At 35.9% G+C, this 24,424-nt stretch overlaps 1 protein-coding gene across 1 annotated transcript in view; it reads right to left on the bottom strand.

Annotated features, from left to right (window-relative positions):
- ADGB (androglobin) overlaps positions 1-24,424 on the bottom strand; it is a 130,584-nt gene that overhangs the window by 21,087 nt on the left and 85,073 nt on the right. The window contains exons 22-27 of the mRNA XM_074820698.1: positions 19,671-19,854; positions 17,307-17,400; positions 14,492-14,626; positions 14,146-14,299; positions 6,929-7,116; positions 5,148-5,332 (exon numbers count right to left, since the gene is read on the bottom strand). Of these exons, the coding sequence (XP_074676799.1) occupies positions 5,148-5,332; positions 6,929-7,116; positions 14,146-14,299; positions 14,492-14,626; positions 17,307-17,400; positions 19,671-19,854 (940 nt within the window). The remainder of the gene's footprint in view (positions 1-5,147; positions 5,333-6,928; positions 7,117-14,145; positions 14,300-14,491; positions 14,627-17,306; positions 17,401-19,670; positions 19,855-24,424) is intronic.

The following is a 24,424-nucleotide window of genomic DNA, read 5'->3' as shown; positions in this document are numbered from 1 at the left end:
AATAACTACATACAGACATTTTCCAATTGGGTCACTTGCCTTTAGGGTAGTATTTGCAATATTTACATGAAACTTTCTAGTCAGAAAGGATCATCAATGCCTGCCTGAGCACTGTTATCAAAGGACAATGCAAGTAATTTATAAAAAGGTAGCTTTAAAGCTGTAAGGCCAACTAAATGCACTCCCTTTTGTAGGCAACAGAGAGGCGAGCTCCTTTGGAGGAGGTCTGGTGTCTGGGCTTTAGGAGCTGTGCACTGCCCTCTGAAGGAGCCTACCTCTACCTATCAAGGTAGATGGGTTTTAAGGGAGGCTGTATTGCTTAGGCTATAATTAGCTTTCATGAATGTCTCATTATGCTCCTCTTCTAAACCTGAAGAGCTTACGTACTGAAACATTTTATAATGGTTTGCCCAGAGGAAGGTCTTGCCATGAAGATAACTCAGCTCATAATGGTGGAACCCTCTATAAGACTGTTTCTGCTTTCCTTGCTGGAAAGATGACAGAAAAGTTCCCAAAAATGCAGACATCCAAAATGATAGTTCTAGCAATTGTCACCAGGTGGTGCTGTGACACAAAATTACTTTCCTTACTATACACGTAAAAGATTCAGTCTTGGTTTTTCTAAGCAAAGCTCTGACTAGAAGGGAACTCCTATATACCTCGGTTCCAGCTTCCAACAAATATCTGAAGGAGATTTTGATACTTTGAAACTGGATTGTATCAGACTGCTACTATGGAAAATAAAAGGCTTATAAGCATTCACTTGCCTATCTGCGCTTACAGGACTGCTGTGCTTATATCAACAAAACAAGTTGTGCATGCAACCTGTCAGTATGTAACCCCTTTATTGGCATGCAAAAGTTCAAAGTCCAAGTAATCTGCTACATCTCAGAAGAGCTAAATATATTCAGAATCAATTGGTTTAATGTAGTTTTTGAAAACAGCTGTGACTGGAGATGAATTAACAGGCTGTGGGTGGGAAAGGGGGATAATGTTCTATTGGTGATGCTTGCACAATAATGTCACTTAAGAGTACTTCTGGTAACACAGTGATCAATTCTATGAGAGGCAGAACATGTGTGATACTGAATAGGTCTCAAATGTGAGGATTGTGTCTTGCTTAACTAACAAGTTTGGTGATGATGGTATAGCAGTGGTTTCTGATTATTCCTGTTCTGTGAAAACACACTTTTTAAGCCAACAACTAGATACTGACAGTATGAATCTTGCTGTATTGAGTATCAATTGTACAAATCCACACCTGAACGTGGCATCAGTATTTATGGAGGTTCCTATATTGTTATTGTACAGGCCATAATTCCCTAACATTTTTGACAATAGCGAAGAAACATGCTTTTACAATGCCATAAATTGCACCTACAGACACTCAGCAGTTTGGGTAAGATGATACTGTGATATTGGTTATATTGAGTACATTTCGTAATCTTTTCATTTAGTGTTGATGCTCTGAAAGATTTGGAACACTTACACAAAATGTGTATATATTTGTATATATTTGTGATATACAGGATGCATATATATCCAGGAAAAGAATTTCAATGTAAAGGCCACTTGGTCTAGTATTGTAAAAATAATAGCAAAAAAACCAACAAACAGTGACAGCTTCACAGTCATTCCTTCCAAATGACAGCTCTCTATATACTCACACACACTTAAAGGGCATCAGAATATTCATTTCACCTTCAAACACAGTCTAAAATCTTAACACCTTTCTTACAGGCTCCACTACTGAATAGAAACCTGATACAACAACCTTCCTATTTTCAATAAGGTTAACATAACAGATATTTCATTGAATGATTCACAATATTATTAAAATAATTTTAAATTAGCAGAAATTATTTGTATCACAGCACATAAGAATAACAGAAACTTGATGTGTGTGTCTGATTTCTGAGGATATTTTGTGAAGTTCTCATCTATGCCCCCTGCTAGTCTGGCAAAGACATGATGTCCCTCAGCTATTATGCCCCATCCTCTCCCTTCCAGCATCTGTTGGAATCCATTTCTCTTCTTTTTCCCCTGATTGGCCTTTTAACTTATTTCAGTCTTCAGACTATGATCTTTGCCAATAAGACGGTTTCCTGAAAGAAAGTTTCACTTTACTGAGGGTAACTTGGCAATTTATTTCAAGTATTGTGATGCTGCCCCTAACCTAACCTAATTTATAGCTTTCCTGCTTCTGTTTCCACCAGTCTACTATCAAGTTTACTAATCCATTCCCACATTCCAAAAACACTACCCAAAAATAGCTATTAATTATCTTGGTAACTCAGACAGAATCATGACAGTTTCTCCAGGACTTCCTATAAAACCACAACATTGCCATCTGATGAATTACACTTTCAGAGCATGGTCTCCATAGTATTTAATTTTACATTTCTGGTAATAACAAGGTACAGCTGAGACAGAAATCAAGATGTTTCATAAACATGATTAAATTGATTATTTTTCCCACACAGCATCGGAAATTTAGATAAAACCTTTTTCTAAAGGATTGTGTTAGAAAGCTACACAATTCAAAATACTGGAGGTGAGCACATGAAATATGATGCTATTTTGGGCTTTAGCAAGCAATAATACAGTATTTGAACAATTTGTCTTTGCCTCAGGTTCTGAATATGCTCAAACAGGCAGAAACTGATTGATTTACAGAAGATTTATTGTTTAAAAGTCTTCATAAAAGGACTGAAGACTTTAATATCTTACAACACTGATCTATACTGATGTCTATAGAGAGTACAGAAGCTGACTTGTTTGCTTATAAACTGCTTTATTTAAGCAACTTGTAATGCTTCTGAAGCATATTCAAAATGAAACCCATAGAGATAATAAAAAATTCAAAATAGTATACGATCTTACAAATAAAATGGAAATAGCTTAAGAAGTGAAGTGTATAGAAAACAGAGAAACAAATGAAGATTATGAAACCAGTTAAAATGACACAACAGTAGCATCTAAAATCTATTACATATAAGAAGTGTAGTGGACGCAGGTAGGTGGTATTTCATTTTGGTTAAAAACTACCTGAGCACTACCAGGACAATTGTTGAATATATGCCTAAGAATTATGTACCTCATTCAACTGTATTTATTGTTTCTGAACAGTAAAATTAAACACTATTTCAAAATCAAAGGTCAATCAACTGGCCAAGCGTTACTTTCAGATAACAAAATTTTCATTCCAGTTTTGTTTTAGCTTCTTTAGTAGCCCAGCCACAATTTTATCAAACAATAAAAATGCCAGTAGCAAGCAGCTAGTACTGTCTGACAGTACCTCTTGAGTACCGAGTTTGGCAGAACTCTTACCTTCTGAGAGCCTGGAAGTGAAGCATGAAAGAGGATGTCTGGGTAACCTAATTCTGCCCTCTAGAGTGTGCAGGAAGGTATTGTGCTACATCAGAGGGGGGTGATGGCAGAACGTTGCTACCCTCTCAAGCTGAAGGCTGTCTCTATTAAATCCGTTTGTAAATGAATACCGCCTTAGTTGGACAGCACATCTAAGGAAACTGGATTATTTGTGTATCATTAAGAAAAAAAGCCACCATAAGCCTTAACCACTAATGGGTATCACAGGATCACGGGAAACTGAGTGGTCCTGGCAGAGACTGGAAGATACCTCTGGAGATCATTTAGTTCAATCCCATTGCTAAAAGCAGGGTCAGCTAGGGCAGGTTGCTTGTGGCCATGTCCAGTTGGGTTTTGATTGTCTCCAAGGTCGAAGATTTCAAAACCTTTCTGCACAACCTGTTCCACTGTTTAATAGCCTGAGAATAAAAATGAAACAAACAAACCAAACCAAACAGCAGCACCTCCCTCCAAATCACTTTTTCTAATGCTTAGATTATATTTTCTATATTTCAGTTTGTGCCCATTGCATCTTGTGTTGTCACTGGGCACCACTGAAAAGACTTAATTTGGCTTAATTTTCTTTACTTCCTTGCTCCTTCTCCCAATATTTATATGCTGCCAGGCTTAGGCATACAGTAGATTCAGAATGTTAGTTTGCTGGACTACAGAGAGTCAGTTTTAACTGACGCCAGCTGGATTTCTGTTAGGTACTATCACTAGTTTCAAAGTACTGTTGAGAAAATACATGAATTTTAGCATATTTATGAAAGCTGACCTTTGAATACATGCTGGTTCTCATCTTTAACAGGAGCTGAGCTAAACAGACTGCAATGTAATGAATGGCAATAAAATAAATCAAAAGAAAACAAAACAAAAACTTTGAGCAAGTAAACTCCTCAGATTCAACTGTTCAGCCAAAAATGAGAAAGGTATAAATAAATTTGTCTCAAAGGAAATTTTGTTTAAATTCAAGTGTTCCCATAGGGTATAATTTTTTCTTAGTATTTCAGTTGCTATCATGAAGAACTGACCACAGTATAATAGTATAATGGGTATTGATGCCTTTTATGCCAACTTTGAAAGTCTGGGGCAATAGCTCTTCCTTCAGTGTCTTCTATTTCCATGAATATCATTGTGAAGCTGTAGCAGAGGTAGAGTCAAAAATGGAAAGATTTTCTTAAGGATAAATATTATATCATTTATTCAATAGTCTTTTGCCTTGTACTCTGGGCTCATACGATGGATAAGAAGCCAATAAAATGTGTGCTTCTGCTAAAAGGAGTGGTACTCAGGATGGTGCATTTAAACCATAAGGGTCAGCGTAATCTGGGAATTAGCTATCGTGTCTCATGGTCTGGGTGTCAGTTTTGTAACAGCCAAAACTCTTTTTAGATTTAAGATCAAAAAAATAAAGGCAAGATCTTGAAAATAAAACATATGTCAATTCTCAAGGACAAGGCAAGCAAACTTTAGAACTGAGAAGCTACTTCAGTTATCCACAAAACTCTGTACTTAGTTATAAAAAAAGACCAAAAGGCAGAAGAAAATAAGGCTGGACACCTTATTTCAATTAATCCTTTTGGTACCCTTCCTCATTGCTGAGGACCAAGGACTCCTGTTCATTGCTCAAAAATGTAGCTAATTTCACTCAATCACAAAGTAATTAGGGATTCATGAAAAAAGTAGGAAAAAATAATATTTTCTGTTATTACCTAAAGTTACTGTAAGAATGTATATCCCTCAGTGAATAATTAAATATAGAATACAATACTTACAGTGGGAACTCAAAAGTGTTTCATTACTCAAGAAATTAAAAGCAGGGATGACAGCATGGCCCTTTCCAGTGACACTCACAATTTCTTCCTCATTATCTAGGACTTGTAGTTTAATGAATACATCTGATTTAGAGGTTTGTACCTGCACTGTAGCAATATGTGACGCTGTGACTTGTACTGAATACCTAAAGAGGAAGAAAAAAATTATAGCATTATAACCAGCTATACCAGATCATTCTTTTTTAGGAAAGTACCTAAATGTGTTCACCTGGAAGTGAACACTTAAAATTGAGTTTGTAGACAACTGTTTTCCTGCAATCTGGTGGGCTAAGCTTCCTGTAGTGAAGTGCAGTGAATCCATGATCAAAGTAAGCGCTGCTGCTGCAAAGAGGGGTGGTCTCGCCACGTCTTTTTTTCACTGTCTTATCAAATGTCCAGATAGACATTTTCCCCACTGCTTTACTAGTGTTTGTTGAAAAATATGGTTAGTCAGATTAGGGAACTGTTTCAATTAAAAAGTAACTGAGCAAAAGAAAAAAAAAGATTTGCTTTCAAAAGGGTAGAGCTATCCCATTTGATAGCAGCTGCTACTCTAGTTAACTTAAAAGACTGTGGAATTAAAAGATTGTAGAATTAGAGTCTTAGGACAAAATTTAAATAATAGTTTTGTTGTGCCTTGTAACTTTATATATTATTTGCTTTTTGTCCATAAATTCAAATTGTTAGACTAATCTCACCAAGCAAGCAAGCAAACAACACCACACAAAAACTCCATCACCCTGATCTCAGCACATTTGGAGCCCAAAATATATAAATATTTTAAAATAAATTTTTTTAAAGATTGGCAACATCAGAGGACAGGAAAAAAAAATACTCATCAAGAAAGAGAGTTTACAGAATTTAAGTGCATTTGTTTTATTTCCATTACATGCTTTCTTCATTTATATCGAAATTGATTTCTTCTGTTGAATGGACCTCTATCCTAAGAATAGTCCATTGATTTGAAATATTGGTAAAAATTGTCAGGGATCAAGGCAAAATATTCTAGAATTAACCTTCAAAATATATATGTGTAATCAGCATGGGGCCCGTTTTAGTGCACTGTGTAGTCCTTTGTGTAGAAACTTCAGTGATTTAGTCAAGAGTCAGTTCTGAACTCAAACTCAGCCAGCATAAACTGATTTTAATAAACTTTAATCAATTAAAAAAGGATTAATAAAAAGTAAAGAATCACATTTTTATTAAATATGTTCTCCTAAAAGAATCACCATGCTAAAATAAAATAGATATTTTCTTTCTGCCAACACTGCAAGATGGAAATTGGCCTGTTTTATCAGGAAAGAAAGTATTTTATTTCTGTAATGTTTAAAGCTTTATCTGAATAGCTGAAAAAATATATCAAACTTTATGTCTCCTCCCCACCTGCAAAATCTTGATTTTAATACATATTTAATCCCCAAAAGTACTATGGAATTTCAGTAATTGACAAATGGATAACATTTCAAGATCAAGCTTACAGAAATGCAAAATACTGTCATTATGATTTCAAATTTAAGGTCTGTATACTTCATACCTGTTCTTCATTAAGCAGTGGCAATATTTAAGAAAATAACACTTTCATAAATGAAATGTTAGATTTGATATTGCACATTGACGGCCCATAAAATTCAGACATTTGCTTTAATACCTTCCCTTTCTAAGAAAGAGGAAAGACCATGCTCTTCTGTCAGGAATGGTCCATATAAAAAGCAGAATTTAATCATTCTTCTCTCAATATTTACCTGAACATTACATGCTTGTCGTTGGGTATGTAATAATCTTTAATTTCTTTAGTAGAATAAGCATTATTTACAGCCTCACGGGAGAGAAATGGGAGTGGACTATGAGAACTGATGAGACGGAGCCTCCATCTTCCAGCTGCCACAGGTAGGTTGCCAGTACGTGCTTCAGCCATAAATGTATATCCTTTCTGAAAGGAGAAAACAAGTCACTTTTACTTGGAAATAACACTACTCAGAATGCACTCTATGACTACATGCAACACACTTTTTGTCCATGTTGCGCTTATTAATACAATAAGATGTCCTTCATAAGCAAGAATCTTATGGTTCTATTATAGTCTAACTTCTGAAGCATCTCTTATTACAGGAATTTATATTTGGCAAAAAGTTACATAGCAAGTCAAATACAATCTCATCTAACTTCAAAACTGGCAGGTATTTTAGGGGCAGGTACAATCATACTCCTGAGGTCACTTTCTAACCAAATTATTTGATGATTCTAAGTTGTTTAATAAAGTCTAATTTAACAAATGAGTTCCTACTCTTTTTTTTAAGCATGTGCCATACTCTAGTCTGAAAAGTCTTCTCATGACTAAAGTTCAGTAAAACATATTTATTCAGTGTATTTTATTACTTTGTACATCGTACAACGATGCAAATAGCTCTCAAAAAACACTTCGATACATCCCTGGGCTCTGGGTTACCATTTTTTTTCTTGTAAAACCATTAGCAATAGTATCAATACAATTCTTTTCATTTGGTACAAAATACTTTTTCCCTCTTGATACCTGACCAAAACTATATGTGGTGGTAGCGGTGACAATAGTAGCAGTAGTAGTAGTAGCAGTAGTAGATCTAATGAAGAAAGAGTAAAACACTGCATAAGCAAAGAACTTTAACCTCTGAGACAACCACATCAAGTCTCTACTCTACTATTGCTGGGAAACATCTGGCCTGTATCTCAGATGTGAGAAAGATATGTATTGTAAAACGTTGATGTATTTGAAATCTGTGCAACAATTTTGAGATTATAGATACTTTTAACTTCAAAGGTGGCTGCAGCTGAAGATAAGGAAACTAATTCATGTCCAAGACATTTAGCAAAAGCTAGCAGTCCTCACACATATAAAAGCAAAATTAGATAAAAATAAAATATAAACATGAAAATTACTGCATTCACTGATAAACCAGAGATTTTAAAATGTCCCTTCATGCTGAAGGCAGAGTGAAAGTATGGGTGAATGCAGTTTGCTGCATGGAAATTTAGAGATCAGATTCACTGTCTTCAAATCTGAGGTTAAATTAATACAGCCCCTAATTTTAAAGATGTCATTGCAAGTATAGCATTAAATGTCAGGATATTAATTTTATGAAGATGTTGATTTAAGAAAAAATATTTCTAGTATCAGAAAAATCAAATTAAAAAATAATAAAAAATGCAACACACAATTAATAAATCTGATGCAGATTCATCTACTCTTTATGAATCCTGAGAAGAGGAATATGGGAAACCAGAATATAATTTAAAAGGTTTTAAAATTTGATTTTATTTTGTATTTGGAAAAAAAGAAGGCAATATGAATTGATTACTTGAAAGGCAGTGTCAGGAAAAAGGGATATAATGAGCGCAACAGCCAGCTGCAGTGTAACAGAGAAACTCGGGATTAAGTCCCTTCTTCAAATTCTCTAAACTAGCCCTTCCAACTTGCTATTTCAAACATTAAAATTTCATGTTCCACTCCAGAAGTAGTCCGGATGAAAATTCTTTGAAAGCTTTTCTCTCTTGGTAGTATTCTGCTAAATTACAGCTAAAAGAAATCAATATTTACCAGAAAAAAAGCTTTGTTAAAAAATTCTTATAATAAATAGGGTTGTGATTTCAGGACTATCCAATAATGCAGGGTTGTGACTTCAGGACTACTGAATATTTAGAATGCAAGTAAAAGAAATAATTCACAATTTCAATTTGTGCAATTGTAACTGTAAGGCACTTTACACCCTTTAATCACTACAAAGTAATAGCAACCATTCAAAGCTATGATTCATGAGAACTCACTTATTTAAATATTGTTAAGCATATAGTTAAAGTCCCACTGTTCTTAACAAGTACACTTGGAACCTGAGAGGGATTTAGCCAGATATTCAAGTGCTTTCTGACAGCATGGTGTGCATGGTGTGCAACTTTCTGTGGTATACCTGTTTATAAAGATAAGGTTCTACAATCTTAATGTTCATTATAAATATGCAGAAAATTTAGACAAGATTAAAAAATTGTTTGAGTGGGCACTTTCTGAATACTATAAGCAATTAGAAAGCACAGTAACTGAATTTTGAGGCTGGTAGGAACACTGAGTAATCATCAGTCACTACTGAGAAATAAGCAAATAGATCTAAACAACCCCAACAGATTTATGTCTCTTTCTTAAAAACCTTTGAGAGGTTTCATTACCTACTTAGGTATCCTTGTTACAATTCACTGTGTCTAGAATCAGAAAGGGTTGTTTTCTAGTATACCACCTAAACTAACTTTTTGGTAAAGTAAGATGATTTTCTTATGTCCTCCTATGACTAGTCAAGACAAATAACTGATCAGTGTCCTTGCTCAAATAGACTTCTATTTTCTAGACTAAATACATTGTTAGTGATGATTCCTTCACCTCTTATCTTTTTTGGTCAGCAGAAGCTTGAGGAATGCTTATCTCTATACTTTTCTACAATCTGTTCAAAAGACTTGTGAATAATAGCGAGTAGAATTAAAAAAACCCAAACAACTGTATCCAGCAGTAGAAACAATTACAATGGAAGAAGAAAATTTATTGACAAAAAAAAAAATCCAAATAATGCAAAGCAAGTAGCCAGTTTCTCTCTAGATTGTAAGGTCTGCAGAAAGAAGACAGACATTATTGCTAGCGTGCAGATTTTATCCTTATTGTCAGTCATTCTGAAATGAACTTTAATGTGTTCCAGGAGTGTCTCTGCAGCAGAATAACAATATGTGTTGATAGGATTTCTTTTTAGCTCTGTTGGAAATTGCTGATTCATAGTTTTGAAGCAGAACAACTAACTGATAGGTTTATTTAAAAAAAAAAAAAAAAGAAAAAAAAAAGAAGAAAAAAGAAGAAAAAGAAGGACTTTTTCTGTTATAATATTGGCATTTGGGAATTCAGGCATACTGTATAATTTGTTGCTCGATGTATTACACTATTGAATATTTTTTACAAAATTCAGTTAAAAAGAAAGGTAACAGATTAAAACAATACCACTGTATTCTGTGTTTCATAATAATTGCATAATGTCTTATCAAAACATCAATAAAGCTTTCAATAGCTTTTGCAGTTCCATTGAAACATTAATAAACCATCTACAAATAGGAAGAAAATGAGCTAAATTGTACAGTATAAGGTAATATTCTTAGTGACAAACTAAGTAGCAGTGATTAAGAAATGTATTAAGAATAAGCAGAAAAATACAGGATACATGCACAATTCTGATTTAATACTCTTAAACTAAAATCACTTTTTACTCATATTAGCCAGATATAATATTATAAAATATTAAGTCATGAGTTTAGAGAATAATAACAAAAACATCTCCTTCAAGTGGGGACTTCTGCAATAAGGAAGGACAGGAAAATCAAAAAGGGCCATTTTCATTAATGACAGAATCACTGAGGCTATCATGCTGTACCCATGAAAAAAAATTATAGAATCATTATGGAATATACCAGGTGGGATAGTGCATAGAGAAACAAGCATTTCCAACATTAAAACCACTGTATTACACAAAGTGTTGGTAGGATCAGATTTGGAATATTGTGTACAGTTTTGGACATCTTTATTCAAGAAAGATGTCAAATGGAAGGAGGTCTGAGGAAGAATTAGTAAAATCAGGGAAATGGAAAACCTGTGTTACAAGGCAGAACTAGACAGCTGTATCCTGCTTAGCAGGACAGATGTTGAGATGAGATCTGAAGTAAATCTGAAGTTGTGACTGTTCTTTCCACAACCTGCCACTTCCCTGAAAAGCACTAAGTAGTGTTCACCACTGAGATTTCTTTTTGCATCCTGCCACTTGCCACTGTCGGATTCCAAACTTAATTTTCCTGCCTGGTGGAATCCACACCCCATCTCTGAGGATCCCAAATTAGTTTTGAGAGCTTGAAGAGCCTGTCTGCAACCCTCCTTTTTAAAGCATATTCCTCAAGCAGTAGGAGTCCTTATCTGTCACATTCAGCTAATATTCACTATATACACTAGATAAGGCAAGTTTGTTTCAGTGAAAGAAAAAAAAAAGTCTGATGAAATTGGAAATTACAAAAGGAAGACAAGAAAACTACTCCTACAATTGTTATGGAGGCTCTCAAATAAACAAGCAACCACCAAAAATTTAAAATTTATTATTAACACAATTACCTAGCCCTCCACAAATTACAGGTTCGAATGTCTGTGAGAGGAGAACAGAACAACTTCCTAGGGTTTAATGACAACCCAAAATGCCAAACAAAGGACTCCACAGGGTTTAATGACCACCCAAAATGCAGAACAAAGCACCACTCCCTAGGGTTTAATGACAACTCAAAATGCTCTGTCAACATAACAAGCGAGGGCTCTCAACCTCGAGGACCTGCTTAGGGCAGCATCCTGACCCAAGTCACCTCAAGGAGTTTCCTTGGGCAGCATCCTGACCCAAGGGGAGAGTTCTCGACCGCAGCGTGCTGCTCCAGGGGATGAGCTCCGAATGGCTCCCCCAGCGGACTCCATTTATACCCAGGCCGAATCTGACCTGTAGTCAATAGCAGCTCCCTTTGGCCAAAGGCCCCAACTACCATGAAGCCCCAAGAGCAAAGGTAATCAGGAGCTGCTACACTTCAGCAGCCAAGAAGCCCTATTTTCATTGGGTGGGTGCACCTGCAACAACAATGCTAGACTGTAACTGACATCAATTCCTTATTATTGACAGAGAGACTGAGAAGGCCAAACTGTGAAAGTGTCTTCACTAAAAGGTCATCTGTCAACATGTGGCTAGCATAGTTAATATTAGGGGTAATATTAAAGAGGTAAGAGGCAGGCCAGAATAGGAAGAGAAGTAGTAATTGATTATATAAATAAATTAAGGGCTTGGATTAGTTAGGTCTGATGAACTTCTGAACCCTCTGAAGGATAAATAGATAACACATTAAAACAATCACAAAACTTTAAAATTATGTTTGATAGCTGATGGAGAACTATACAACTGCAATGCTGCAGGTTTTTTACATGGACAAAGGTGTCTAGAAAATTATCAGTCAGCATAACTCCAATGGCTGGAAACATCATGAAATAACTAATAAAACAAACTCCTTGCAATGCCCTCAATGTAGCAAAAAGATTGCAAAAAACAAGTCCTATCAAACCAATTAAGCTTCCTTCTATAGGAAAGCACACTATGGGAATGCAGGAGATGCCTGACACTGTCTCTTTGATCATTCTTCTAAGTCTCAGGAAATGCTGTCATAATGAAGAAACTAGGGTGTCTGTTGGACAATCACATCCAGAAAGCACATATTCATGGCTCCTTTTGGAAAAGCAGGATGTGTCAGTGAGATTTCAAAGATCTGACCTGAACCTGATTTCACTCAATATTTTTATTAGTAATGTGGATGGTGGAATTGAGAATGTATATGTTTAATTATCTGATACCACAAAGCTAAGAAGGATTGTAACTTTAGAGGAAGAGAAAAAAACAATTAAAGATTATTTTAAACTAGGGAAATGGTCTGAAAAAAATAACACTAAAAATGGTAGTGAAATACACTATATTTTGTAAAGAATAATAACATATAAGATTCAGTTCTTCAGGAAAGCACTTAGGGTTACAGAAGTATATGAGTCAACAATGATGTTGCAAAATAGGGCAAGCATCACAGTTGGATATATAAGCAGAAGCATAGCCCACAATACAGAATCACAGAATTGTCTAGGTTGGAAAAGACCTTGAAGATCATCCAGTCCAACCATTAACCTAACATTGACAGTTCCCAGCTACACCATATCCCTAAGCGCTATGTCAACCCTACTCTTAAACACCTCCAGAGATGGGGACTCCACCACCTCCCTGGGCAGCCCATTCCAACACCTAACTACCCGTTCTGTAAAGGAATACTTCTTAATATCCAGTCTAAACCTTCCCTGGCGCAATTTGAGGCCATTCCCTCTTGTCCTATCGCTTACTACTTGGTTAAAGAGACTCATCCCCAGCTCTCTGCAACGTCCTTTCAGGTAGTTGTAGAGGGCAATGAGGTCTCCCCTCAGCCTCCTCCAGACTAAACAACCCCAGTTCCCTCAGCCGCTCCTCATACAACATGTGCTCCAGACCCTTCACCAGCTTTGTTGACCTTCTTTGGACACACTCGAGTAATTCAATGTCCTTTTTGTAGTGAGGGGCCCAAAACTGAACACAGGAATAGAGGTGCGGCCTCACCAGTGCTGAGTACAGGGGTAAGAATAGAATACCTGTAAACTAATAGTTTCTTACTCATCATTTGTGTGGCCACAAGTTAATCCTTGGTGCAAAGTTTACTGTTCTCAGTGTTGTGCATGATAAACAAGAAAAAAACAACAGCAATTGGAAAGAGTCCAGAGGAAAGAGTAATCAAAAGTGTAGAACATGTAACTTACAAGGAAAGACTGAGCAAACTGCTGTCTTTAGTCTAAAGATGAAAAGCAGGAGGAGAGGAAGCTGTGATAATTATGTAACAATATAGTTATTTTTCAAAAGCAATTTACACTAATGGTTCTGAGATAATATACAGGCTTTGAGGGGGAGCATATCTAAAACAGTATTGGGCATCAGTGCTGCAATTATCATCAGCATGTGAAGATGCATGTTAATTATTGTAAGCGTGATTTATAAAAGGCTATTCGAACCCTATTTTTAGTTTGGCCTCTGAATCTTGAAGGTTGTTCTGTCAGATGCCATTGAGTAGCACAGCACAAGGAAGTTGAATGATATTCCTCTATTTAGAGACAGTAAAAAAATATCAAAGAAAATTAAGTCTAGGCATTCACTGTTAAAGATTTAGCACAAAAGCAGATCAGTGTTAGTCTCTGTTCAAACTTGCTAATAAATAAGTGCGCGCTTCTAAGCAGAACATTATGACATAGCTGAAAATGTCCACAGAATATAGGCAATTGTTATTATTTTAAAAATTATACTTTTCACAACCACTCTGCATTTACCTTATTTTTGGTATAAACACGAGGTGCGACTTTGAAAAGGACATATGGCATTTCCTCCAGTGTGTCATTATCAACGACATGAAGTCTACAGGAAGGGATAGTGGTATATGCCTTTGGCACTATAAGCATGTCTTCTGGAACAAGAAATATTTCTCTAAAAAAAATATTGAATTATATTTAAATTACTTTCACAAATAAAATTATTTTTCACATGAAGTGAAAGTATACATTAGAATTTCAGGAAAGTAGACTTCCATAAAATTACATTTTTAAAGCAGGTTAATGAAAAAACAGTGTAACAATACTACTTCCCCATAAGAGTTATATAGGGCTGTATGAAACTCACCTGAAAACCACAAACCACACATTTGGTGGCTGATCATCATACATTACATCATAGTCAGCGAAAGAGATCTTACACCATTCATCTTCATAGCAAGGAAACTTTTCAATTGACTTACAGTTTCTTTTAAACATTTCTCTGGAAAGCAGAAAACAAGATAAATATTTATATCTAATCAGGAGGGCATATATATCTTGACTTTAACTTACGCTAATCATGAAGAACACTGCTTCGTGTGTGCATGAGTGTAAAATGATTACATAAAATGTGTCACTAATGTTTCTCCTGCAGCTGTTCCTTCTCAAAAAATAATAAAAGAGGTAGGGATCAGCTCTTTTAGAGCTAATGGCCTGTAATGGCCAATACTTACATAAAAATATTTGTACCAGTCAGTCTATCCATAAGTACAGCTGCTTCTAATAGCCCAAAACATTATGGCTTCTACAAAACTTTACTTTTTGGTGGTTTTTTGTTGTTTATTTTTGTTGTTGTTGTTGTTGTTTTTTTTAATAAATATCAGCGTAACTTCCATTTCTTTATATTAAGCTGTCATCTTAAAGATGTGGCATCATTAGGAGATTAAAACCCCCCTTATTTCCTCTTAAAACTTTTTGGAACAAGAAAGGAATAAAAGCAAAACCAAATAAATTCAAAATGGGATTAAAGACATTCCTTTCACACAGGAAGAAACCTAAGAATGTAAATTCAGGAGTTATTTGTAAGACTCTCAGGTATTATGAAGTTCTACAAAATTAGAACTAACCTCAATGGCACCTAACTGACACCGTGAATTTTTATTTATCATATGCGTATCAAAAATTAATGTTCCTCTGGATGAAGCAATGTGAAGACCAGCATACAAAATTTACTGTTATGTGAAGAGATGGGCAGGATGAAGGCAGAATAAAGATAATAGGTCTTTCTCCATCTTTGGCTCCATCCAGTGATTTTCTCTGAAGATTATGAGGAAAAATATGCCTACATAGAGGTGAAGGAAAGGATATCCTTCTCCCTGCCACTCCCTCTGTCTTAAATTATTCTTTCACTACCTGCTTTCTGCAGTAAGTAAACTATCTCTCTTTTTTTTTGCAATCTTTTAATTGCTCTAATTCAAAGTCTGTTTTATATGGTTTATGTAAATCTGTCTTCTATGTCAAACATGAATGTGTTCAAGTTGTTCATCTGCAAAAATTTTATCCACAAAATTTGGACAATGCTACTTTGATGTTCTGTTATTCCTAGATAGTAATTGAAATTACAGAAACAATCTCCACATTCACGTTTTTAGCAATGATAATAGCTGACCTTGCCTCACCTTAATTAAGGTGAGTCACAGAGCGGATCATCATAGAACATCACAGAACAGTTTTAAATCTTAGTCCATGAAGCTTTGCAAAGGTTCCTTCCACTACTGATAATAAGCACACACAGAGACAGAAAAAGTCCCTCAGAAACCTCAAATTTTTAATTCATTGAAAATTATAGGAGGGACAAACAAACACAGATAGGTTTACATGGGATGTATAATGAGAAACAGGTGGCAACCCTAGCACAAACTAAGAGGTTTTAGGGCATTTTAAACTGGTGTTTGTGTTGTAAAATAGTACTGCTCCTGGCCTCCAGTAAGTCTGGGGTTAGAGAATAGGAAGATTTTTACCCTAATAATGAGCTTTCCCAAATTCCTGCATGTTACTTTACCGGCCACGGTGTTAGCTTGTTATATTAAATGCTAGTCTGTCAGCTGTTAAAAAAACCCAAACAACAAAATCACATTAGCATGATTTTAACACTCATATGTATCTTCTGGAACAGCGTCTAAGAATCAGGCCTATAAGTTCTAAAAGTCTGAAGGTAGACTAAAACCTGCATTTGATCTTTGCTGATTTAGAAATGCTGCAAATCTAAAACTGAGGTCTCACATTTGTACCAAGGCTGAGGTTGCAAAGCCCTGATCTCATCAACATACAAAGGTTTTGCAAGATATAGTTATCCTGACTAGACACACTAAAAAGTGACATAAAATTATACCCCATATGAGTGTTCTCCAAATTGCTGGTTATAAGGAGTGAGGATTTATACCCACAGTCAGTAATTATTGCCAGTTCTCATTACTCAACCTTGGCAGAACTGATCTACTGCTAGATCAGTTGTGTGAACACTTGCAGAGAGATTTTTGAATGACTTCATGAAAGTATGTGATTCCCCAAAGTGGGTTATGATTGCAAATGACTTAAGGAACACTTGATATTAGAGTAGCTATTTTGCAACAGCTGTAACGAAATTACTGGTGAACTATCTACCTAGAACTACATCTACTTTCCCTCAAGCAAGTGCTGCAAACAAATCCTCTGATAATATAAACTGTGGTACAATTAAACAGTACAGTTATGCCCTTTCTAATGTCAACCAGGATTCCTTAACAGATAGCATGAGTCAAAATGCTTCTTTAAATCAACTGGTTAGCTGTTTAATTAAGGAATCAGTATCAGATTTATACTTATGAAACACCCTACAGGATATTAAAAAATGAAATACAGGAGAAAGGTCATATTCTTGCTTAAGCTGTAGGAAAAAAATCTGTAACACACATACCTAAAGATTAGACTTGCTATAGTTTTACTCATGTAGGGCGCACAGAATAAAGCACAGCATATCTTCACTAAAAACACCTCAACCCTTCCAACAGAGTTTTGTAATTTTAAAAAAAAGCTTTGTAATCTTAAAACTAGTAATGCTCATACCATATTTAATTTGTGAACCAGCAATTTCTGGCAATTCTATGGCTACAATAAAATAGTTTAATTTAGTACATGATTACCTTAACAGCATTACAGCATACTGTTCAAAATTTAACTCAATTGTAGTCCACAATTTTTGTAAGGTTTCTTTGACATTAGCATTTTCTTTAGTACCTGGAAATAATTAAATAAGTTAGAAAATGTATATAACATCTCAGTTTTGTATTGTTCTAAATATACACCTGCCAAATACTTGTGAAAAATGCCACTCGCACAAGTAAATTGTCTTATGAATCATTCATTTTTATTTGGAATTTTACAGAAGTCTCACTGAGCTGAAAACTAATTTCTCCTTTGACGGAGAAAATTCCCTTCATCATCACCTTTGTACTTTTCAGCCCTCCTCCAACTGCAAAAATGATGTGATCACTATTTTCTCTGATTTACAGTTTTTTCACTGTGACATGTTGTAGTGATAGGAGGTGATGTCAGTCCTCAGAGGATGTTTAGCTCCCAGCAGATACTATGAAGGGTTAGGTATGTGCCTAGGCAATCTGTGTAGCTAAAAAGAAAAGAATCAGGCAGCTCCAGTGGGTAATTCATCCCATCCATGTTTGTTACCTTTCAGATGACAGGATGTGTTACCATCTCAAGGTGTCTACACAGAATCCACAGTATCCACAGCATCCAGATGAAGACTAGGCAACTAGTTTAGACCTGCTGTCTAACTTTTCAAGACTAAAGTTAGGTGAAATCCTTCTTTATTGCATAAGCAATTAGTGACTGAAAAGGAAGGGGAAAACTAAAAAAAAGAACGGGGGGGAGTAATAACACTTTACTGTAATGACAAGAAAAAATTATAGATAATGGGGGAAAGGAGGAGAAGAATAGTATGACTGGGAAAAAAAACCAAACACAAAAAACACAGTAAAGCACTGTAAAGAAAATACCAGAATTAAAGGTAACAGAGTACTCATAAATCAGAAGATGTTAAGACAGACACTATAGACAATAGAAGAGAGTTGGGATACTCACGTAGTGTTTAAATGACAAAAATCTATAATCTAAACTTCAAAAGAACAGCTTCTGGGCTCTGGGATTTGTAGGAATTAATAATACTAGTGAAAGTTTATGGAAATTCCTAATTCACATGGCACTTCATAAATAAAAATAGAAGGGCACTAGACTACTTAGTAGGAAAGCTTAAGCAAGATGGGGCTCCATGTGATAGTTTGGGAGAGAAGCAGCACCAGATTTACTGATAAGGAGATGAAGGTCCAAACGACAGCTTGAAAAGATCATCTGGTGCAGATAAATACATAGGGGAAGCAACCCCAGCAATGATGGTAATTCAAGAAGAAGCTTCCAGCAGAATGCGGATGACTTACTAAAGAAGGAATGTATATTTCACAATGCAGCAGTTTTCTTTGTCACGATCCTCAGGCATTCCTATACTGTGAGGCTAGAAGGAATCACTGTGATCTGACTTTCTGTGTAACAGTCCTGTTCACATATTAATTACTATTTCATCATATATAAATGACATTCTTTTTGAATTTTATGAGTATCTGTTTGATTTTAAAGTTTTCAGTAGTTAAAAGTACAACAGAAATCTTGGTTTATTCCAATAAATACCTTATCCTTTTAAAAATAAATGCCATTTTTTCTTGTTTGAATGTGTCTGGATTCAACTCACAATCTTTGAATCTCACACTAAAGACCTTCATGTTAACTCTTTGGATGTCTGACTAAAGACCTTGTTGCTATCAAATTCCTTTTCTTATATGAGTACTTAGAGATTACAGTGAAGTAATTCTTAATCTTCCTTTTCTTAAATTACAAACTAACAGCTTGCAAGTACAAGGTTCTTCTTTAATCCTGATCCTTACAACTCCACCCAGATTTTCTCACTTGTTACCTATCTTCCTCCTTGGACTGTGGACATTGCACTTGGGTACAATATTCCAGCTGAGAGAACAGAATTGCTGAATAAGAAATGTAACACAAGTCTTCAACAGCTATGTAAGATTCCTCTATAGTACGAGCACAGTATCTTTTGAGCACAGTATCAGCCTTTCATGCTGTGTTCTGATGATGATCCAGTATGATGCTTAGGTTCTTGTATGAACTTCACTTACCTTTCCAGAAAAAAAAATAAATTTAGCACAGCTCTGAGCTAAATCTACATTAATGGAAATTCTGGTTTAATATCTACAAAAATCTAGGGGAGGTGTCTTTCCTCTACTTTTTAGTATCATATGTGCTAATTGAGTGATTAGTTTGAGCACTATTCTTAGTTTTATAAGATATCAGAGATTCAACTGTAATATTCTATTGCATTTCAGTTAATTCAGTAGATAGTAATTAGTAACAAAATCTTTACAGTAAATATTTGAATAAGAAGAATGAAACATTTTTTTAAAAGGCATTTTTAAAAGACACACCTGGTTTTCTGCTGTTCAGAACTTTCCTAACATAGGTCCCTCTCCAGATGGCTTGAAGTTTAAGAGCTGCTGCTTCTTCTTCAGAAGTGGGAGTTCGGTTCTGCCAACTACTAAGGGAATTCTTTTCACAACTCTCTGAAAGAAGGGCAGGAGAATGAGTAACATCAATAAAACAGGAAGTCCTCTAGCTGCTTGCAATGAAGTTAAAAAAAAAAAAACAAACACAAAAAAACCAAACACAAAACAACGAGAGTGCTATATTCCAGAAACAGAGTGGTTACTGCATAAAACTTCCGTTTATGACAAAAGTATCACTGTTAAAATTTTGCTCTTACCATGATAAAATTAGACAAAATATACGGTCTAATCACACGTCAGTGTGCAACTACTATGCTAATTACAGATACCAAATTACTGAATTCTTATTTCTCTTTATGGACAGCTATTGCAGTGCATTTTTTAAAATCAAGTCTCCTAATATAATTCCAAAATATCCTTCCAGATATGAACCAAGAGGATTTTATACATTAAGGTCTGACTCTGAATACAGCTTAAAAGAGCTTCACAAGATATTAAGTGCTTCTGTCTCTTAATCTGATAATTTTATTAAGTATTAATTTAAACACCAATGTTATTCAAAACATTGTATTCAACCTTCACTAAGGAGCCATGGAATAAGGATAAGATCTATGATAAAGCAGGAGTTCATTTATCTGACACTGACTTTCTGTTACCAAGGAGTTTTGAAGCGGAACAGAAATTAGTGGGTTCTGACAGGTTAGTAATGAGCTCTTTTTAAGCATCCTTGCCTAGAATTAGCATCCTGGGAGCCATCAGCACCAGGGTTTAGGGGGAGGGTGTGAGCAGCACTACAAGGAGGCAGTGCCAGGGAGCCAGTCTGGAACTGCACAGATAGATAATGAGGGCAGTGACACAGCATGAGAGGAAGGAAACAGTGCTCCAAAAGGAAGTACCAACAAACAAAAAGGAGGAGAAAAGTGAGAGATCCACTTGAAAAATGGAACAACCTAGCTTAAGTAAAGATATTGCCGTCATCAGCCAGGAGATCACACATTTCAATCTAATCTCTTTTACTGAATATTGTTAAAAATGGCTGTGTTCCCAACCATCATTCCTCATTGTCATCTCATTTCCAAATGCCAGAAAGCTTCTTTAATATTTAGTGACTCTGAAAGGTTACACAAGCCCACTTCAACAGACAACAGATTAGAACTCAACAACGTGAATGGCACAACCACTTTTATAAAACAGAAGCATATAATCACAGAATAAGACAGGCTGGACAGGACCACTGAAGGTCATCCGGTCCAATTCCACATCCAAATCAGGATCAGCTTAGAGCAGGTTGTTTATGGTCTTGAGCAAATGCCCAGTCCATTTTTTATAACTCCAGGGATGGAGACTCCACCATCTCCCTGGGCAATATCTTCCAATTTTTGACTAGTCTCATGGTGAAAAATGTTTTCCTAATATCCAACTGGAATTTAAGATGTTCTAAGACGTGTCCTATACCTCTGCATCTCTGCGAAGTGTCCGGCTCCTATCTTCTCCCATTTGTTCATCAAAGTAACTCATATGTTAAAATTAATTTGTCCCATCTACAAGCTTGTCTATTTTATAATTAAATAATCTGGTGGCAAAATGTTGTGCTATGCCTTTTGACCCCACTAATCATGGTTTTCAAGGAAAAAATAGACTTCTATTTTCAGTAGGTGTTTTAGTTCAGAAGAATGGTCTCTGCTGCAGAGCTAACATTCCCCATATAAGGCAAAATAATCTATTGTAAAGTAAGTAAAATTTGTATACTTTTTATATGATCACACAGTTACACAGACTGACCTGGTAAGTAAGGAGACCCTAACACTGAACCTGAATCAGTAATATACAAAATTGTAACTACATCTAATGTTATTCCTGGTTCATCTAAGCATCTCTTGTTCTTGTTGCTTCTTAATCAATAATCAAGTAATGGACAACTTCCCCAAGAAAGTACCCAACTGGTGCAAGACAGTGCCATGTGCACTTGGTTTCAGACAGGTAAGCAAGCACTTTAGTAGTGTCAGGTTGTATGTCACTGTCAATAGGCTCTCCTCTTAGTTCTCATGAGAACCTTGTAATAGGTGCAGAAAAATAAATACTGTATAAAGAGATTACATAGTGGCACGGTGAGTCAGATTAGCTTGCTGAATGAACAATTTTAATTTTTTTACCCCTGACTTTGCTTCCTGCAAAATCAGCAAGCTGATCTGATTCCCTAGCATCTGTGCAACTGCTCATGGTGGGAATACATGTTCTGAGACGGGAAGGGGGAAGGACAGGACTTTAGTGGTAGTATTCAGTGAAGCTGCACTTTAAGGTCTAAAAAGACCAGAACATGATCTGCAGTTAATCAATGGCTTATGTTGTATTTCAGTATTTGTATTGCCAGCAACAACATTCATAATATCCAGAGAACTGTGAACTGCCTATAAGCAGGCTCCAGAATTGACTAAAATTGACTTAGATATCATGATTCTAATGTTTTCTTATTACTGGGTTATGTTTGTCAATTTAGAAGGCTAAATTAACCCAGCACAAGCTTTGTCAGTGCTGGAGCTGCGGAAAGGTGTGGGGATAGTATTGCAACAGTCTGCAGTTACACTGGTTTAAGCTGCTGTGGAATCTTACCTTAACTAGGGAGGGAGAGTAAGTATTTATAGCTGTGGTCAGCAATTGCAGCCAAGTCTTACTCCTGTACTGTAGAGGAGTTTATTCAAGACAAAGGAGCTGAAAGGGCTTGTATTTTCCAAAAGCTGAAAATCATAGTGCCATAATCACTTATACCAGCACTTACATTTTCATATGCTGCTATCGATTACAGAAATATTCACCTGTACCAGTTCAGATCTAGCCCAATAGATGTTTCCCATCTGCATGGCCTTTATATAAGATCAGGCTGATGAGTTCAAATTCCAGCTCACCTGTCACTGAATCAAGACCTCATTATCCCCACCACTCCCTCAGAACAAAATGTGAAATGCTGATAGGGGAATACACACAGAGTATTGGCTTGGTGTTGCCCTATGAACAAACTGAAAAGTTTATTGACTGGGGATGTCAAGTGGACTCTGTAGTTAGAAATCAACACTTCTGTCACTAGAAATAATGCATTTCATTTGTGAAGCTAAAGAATATACAGATATACAGTCACTTAAATGTTAAATTGTTTATGAATACACAAATATAATAATTTGGATGCAATGTCGCACACAGAAATTAATTCTAGTCATAGAAACTATCAAAAGTTACCCCAGAACAGGCTGAAAACTGGATATTCTGAGTGTTTTGTGAAATTATATATTCCTAAATATTTGATTTCTTTTTTGTTCTAACTTTTAAAATACAATATTGTAAGAACACAATATTTTTCTTTGTAACTTACAAGTCAAAATAATGAAGTCAAATTAAATATTCTTATCTTCCAAGGTTTTTTTGACCTAACAGTTCTTAGCATTTTGTCATAAACAGAGAAGTATGTTACTGTGAAATGCTTTAAATCAACCAATATTAACTAGCGGATGCTTCAAATTTTACATTAAGATTTAAAAATGATTCATCAAAAATTTCTGACATGCTTTACTTGCTAATTAGAAGACATCCTGCTAATAATAAAAGTGAAGTTCTCAAAGCATCTTAGCAAGACTTTGTTCATCATAAAATCAGCTGCAGTTTTCTCATAACAGTGTGTATGCATCTACTGTAGGCAATGTAACATAATGCCTTTCAACCATATAATGGCAAACTTTCCCTCCCCCCTACTGGAACTCAAGTTCAAATCCAAAGTGCAAGAAGAAACAAAAATATCCAGAATTCTCTCTCCAGTGACACAGCACAACTTACGATCACTGCTCTTAACCTATGTTTCCAGAGGAAAGAGAAGCCTGTTCTGGAAGAGAACAGGGCAGGAACAGGACTTCTCAAATATGATTCACACAGATAAGCTAAGCTTGTATCTAACAGCTTGACGTCTAGATAAGGTAAAACTTCAGACCAGAAGGTTTTAACAGAACTGCACACAAAAGGCACTCTACTTCCAACTTTGAAGTTAGAATTCATCCATGAGAAAGAAATGTACCTTTTGAATTGTGCCTAAATGGCTGTCGAGTGTCTGAGACTCTTGAAAATCAGTGCCACAGACCTCCAGTGAGTTCATGAGCTGAGCTGGCTCACTAGTGGGCTAGTGAAACCAGGACAAGGTAGACAGAGGAAATTTGCAACAGAGAGCAGGCAAGCAGTACTGAGCTGTCAAGACTGTCTCCCCTCAACTTGTGTAACATCATCCTGATATGCTTCCTTTCCCAGGAAGCATCACATACCTCTGTAAATTCAGCATCTCATGACTGCCCAAAGTTCTGCAGGGTCCCTTTACCTACTCTTCTTCCCAGAAGACCATAGAAGAGCCATGCCATGGAGGAGCACTCAGCTTCAGAAACTTCCATCTTTTTGTCATATGTTCACATGGCATGGTCTTCTACTTGTTTCTTGTGGCTCCTGTGCTAATTGCTCCATGGTGATGGATGGTATTTGGCAGACAAGTAAATGTTACTAGATCAGTTTAAGGATGGCTTCTCAGAAATCTTACCAGGCACGACTGCTAACTGCAGTACATCATCATATCCCTGCCATCAGTAAATCTTGAGATGAATTCAGCACACAGTGCAAAATGAACATGCTAATATAAAATGGAGGTGGCA

This window comes from Strix aluco, chromosome 3 (assembly GCF_031877795.1).
Source record: "Strix aluco isolate bStrAlu1 chromosome 3, bStrAlu1.hap1, whole genome shotgun sequence".
Lineage (NCBI taxonomy): Eukaryota > Metazoa > Chordata > Aves > Strigiformes > Strigidae > Strix > Strix aluco.
This window is presented reverse-complemented; position numbering and strand designations above follow the sequence as displayed.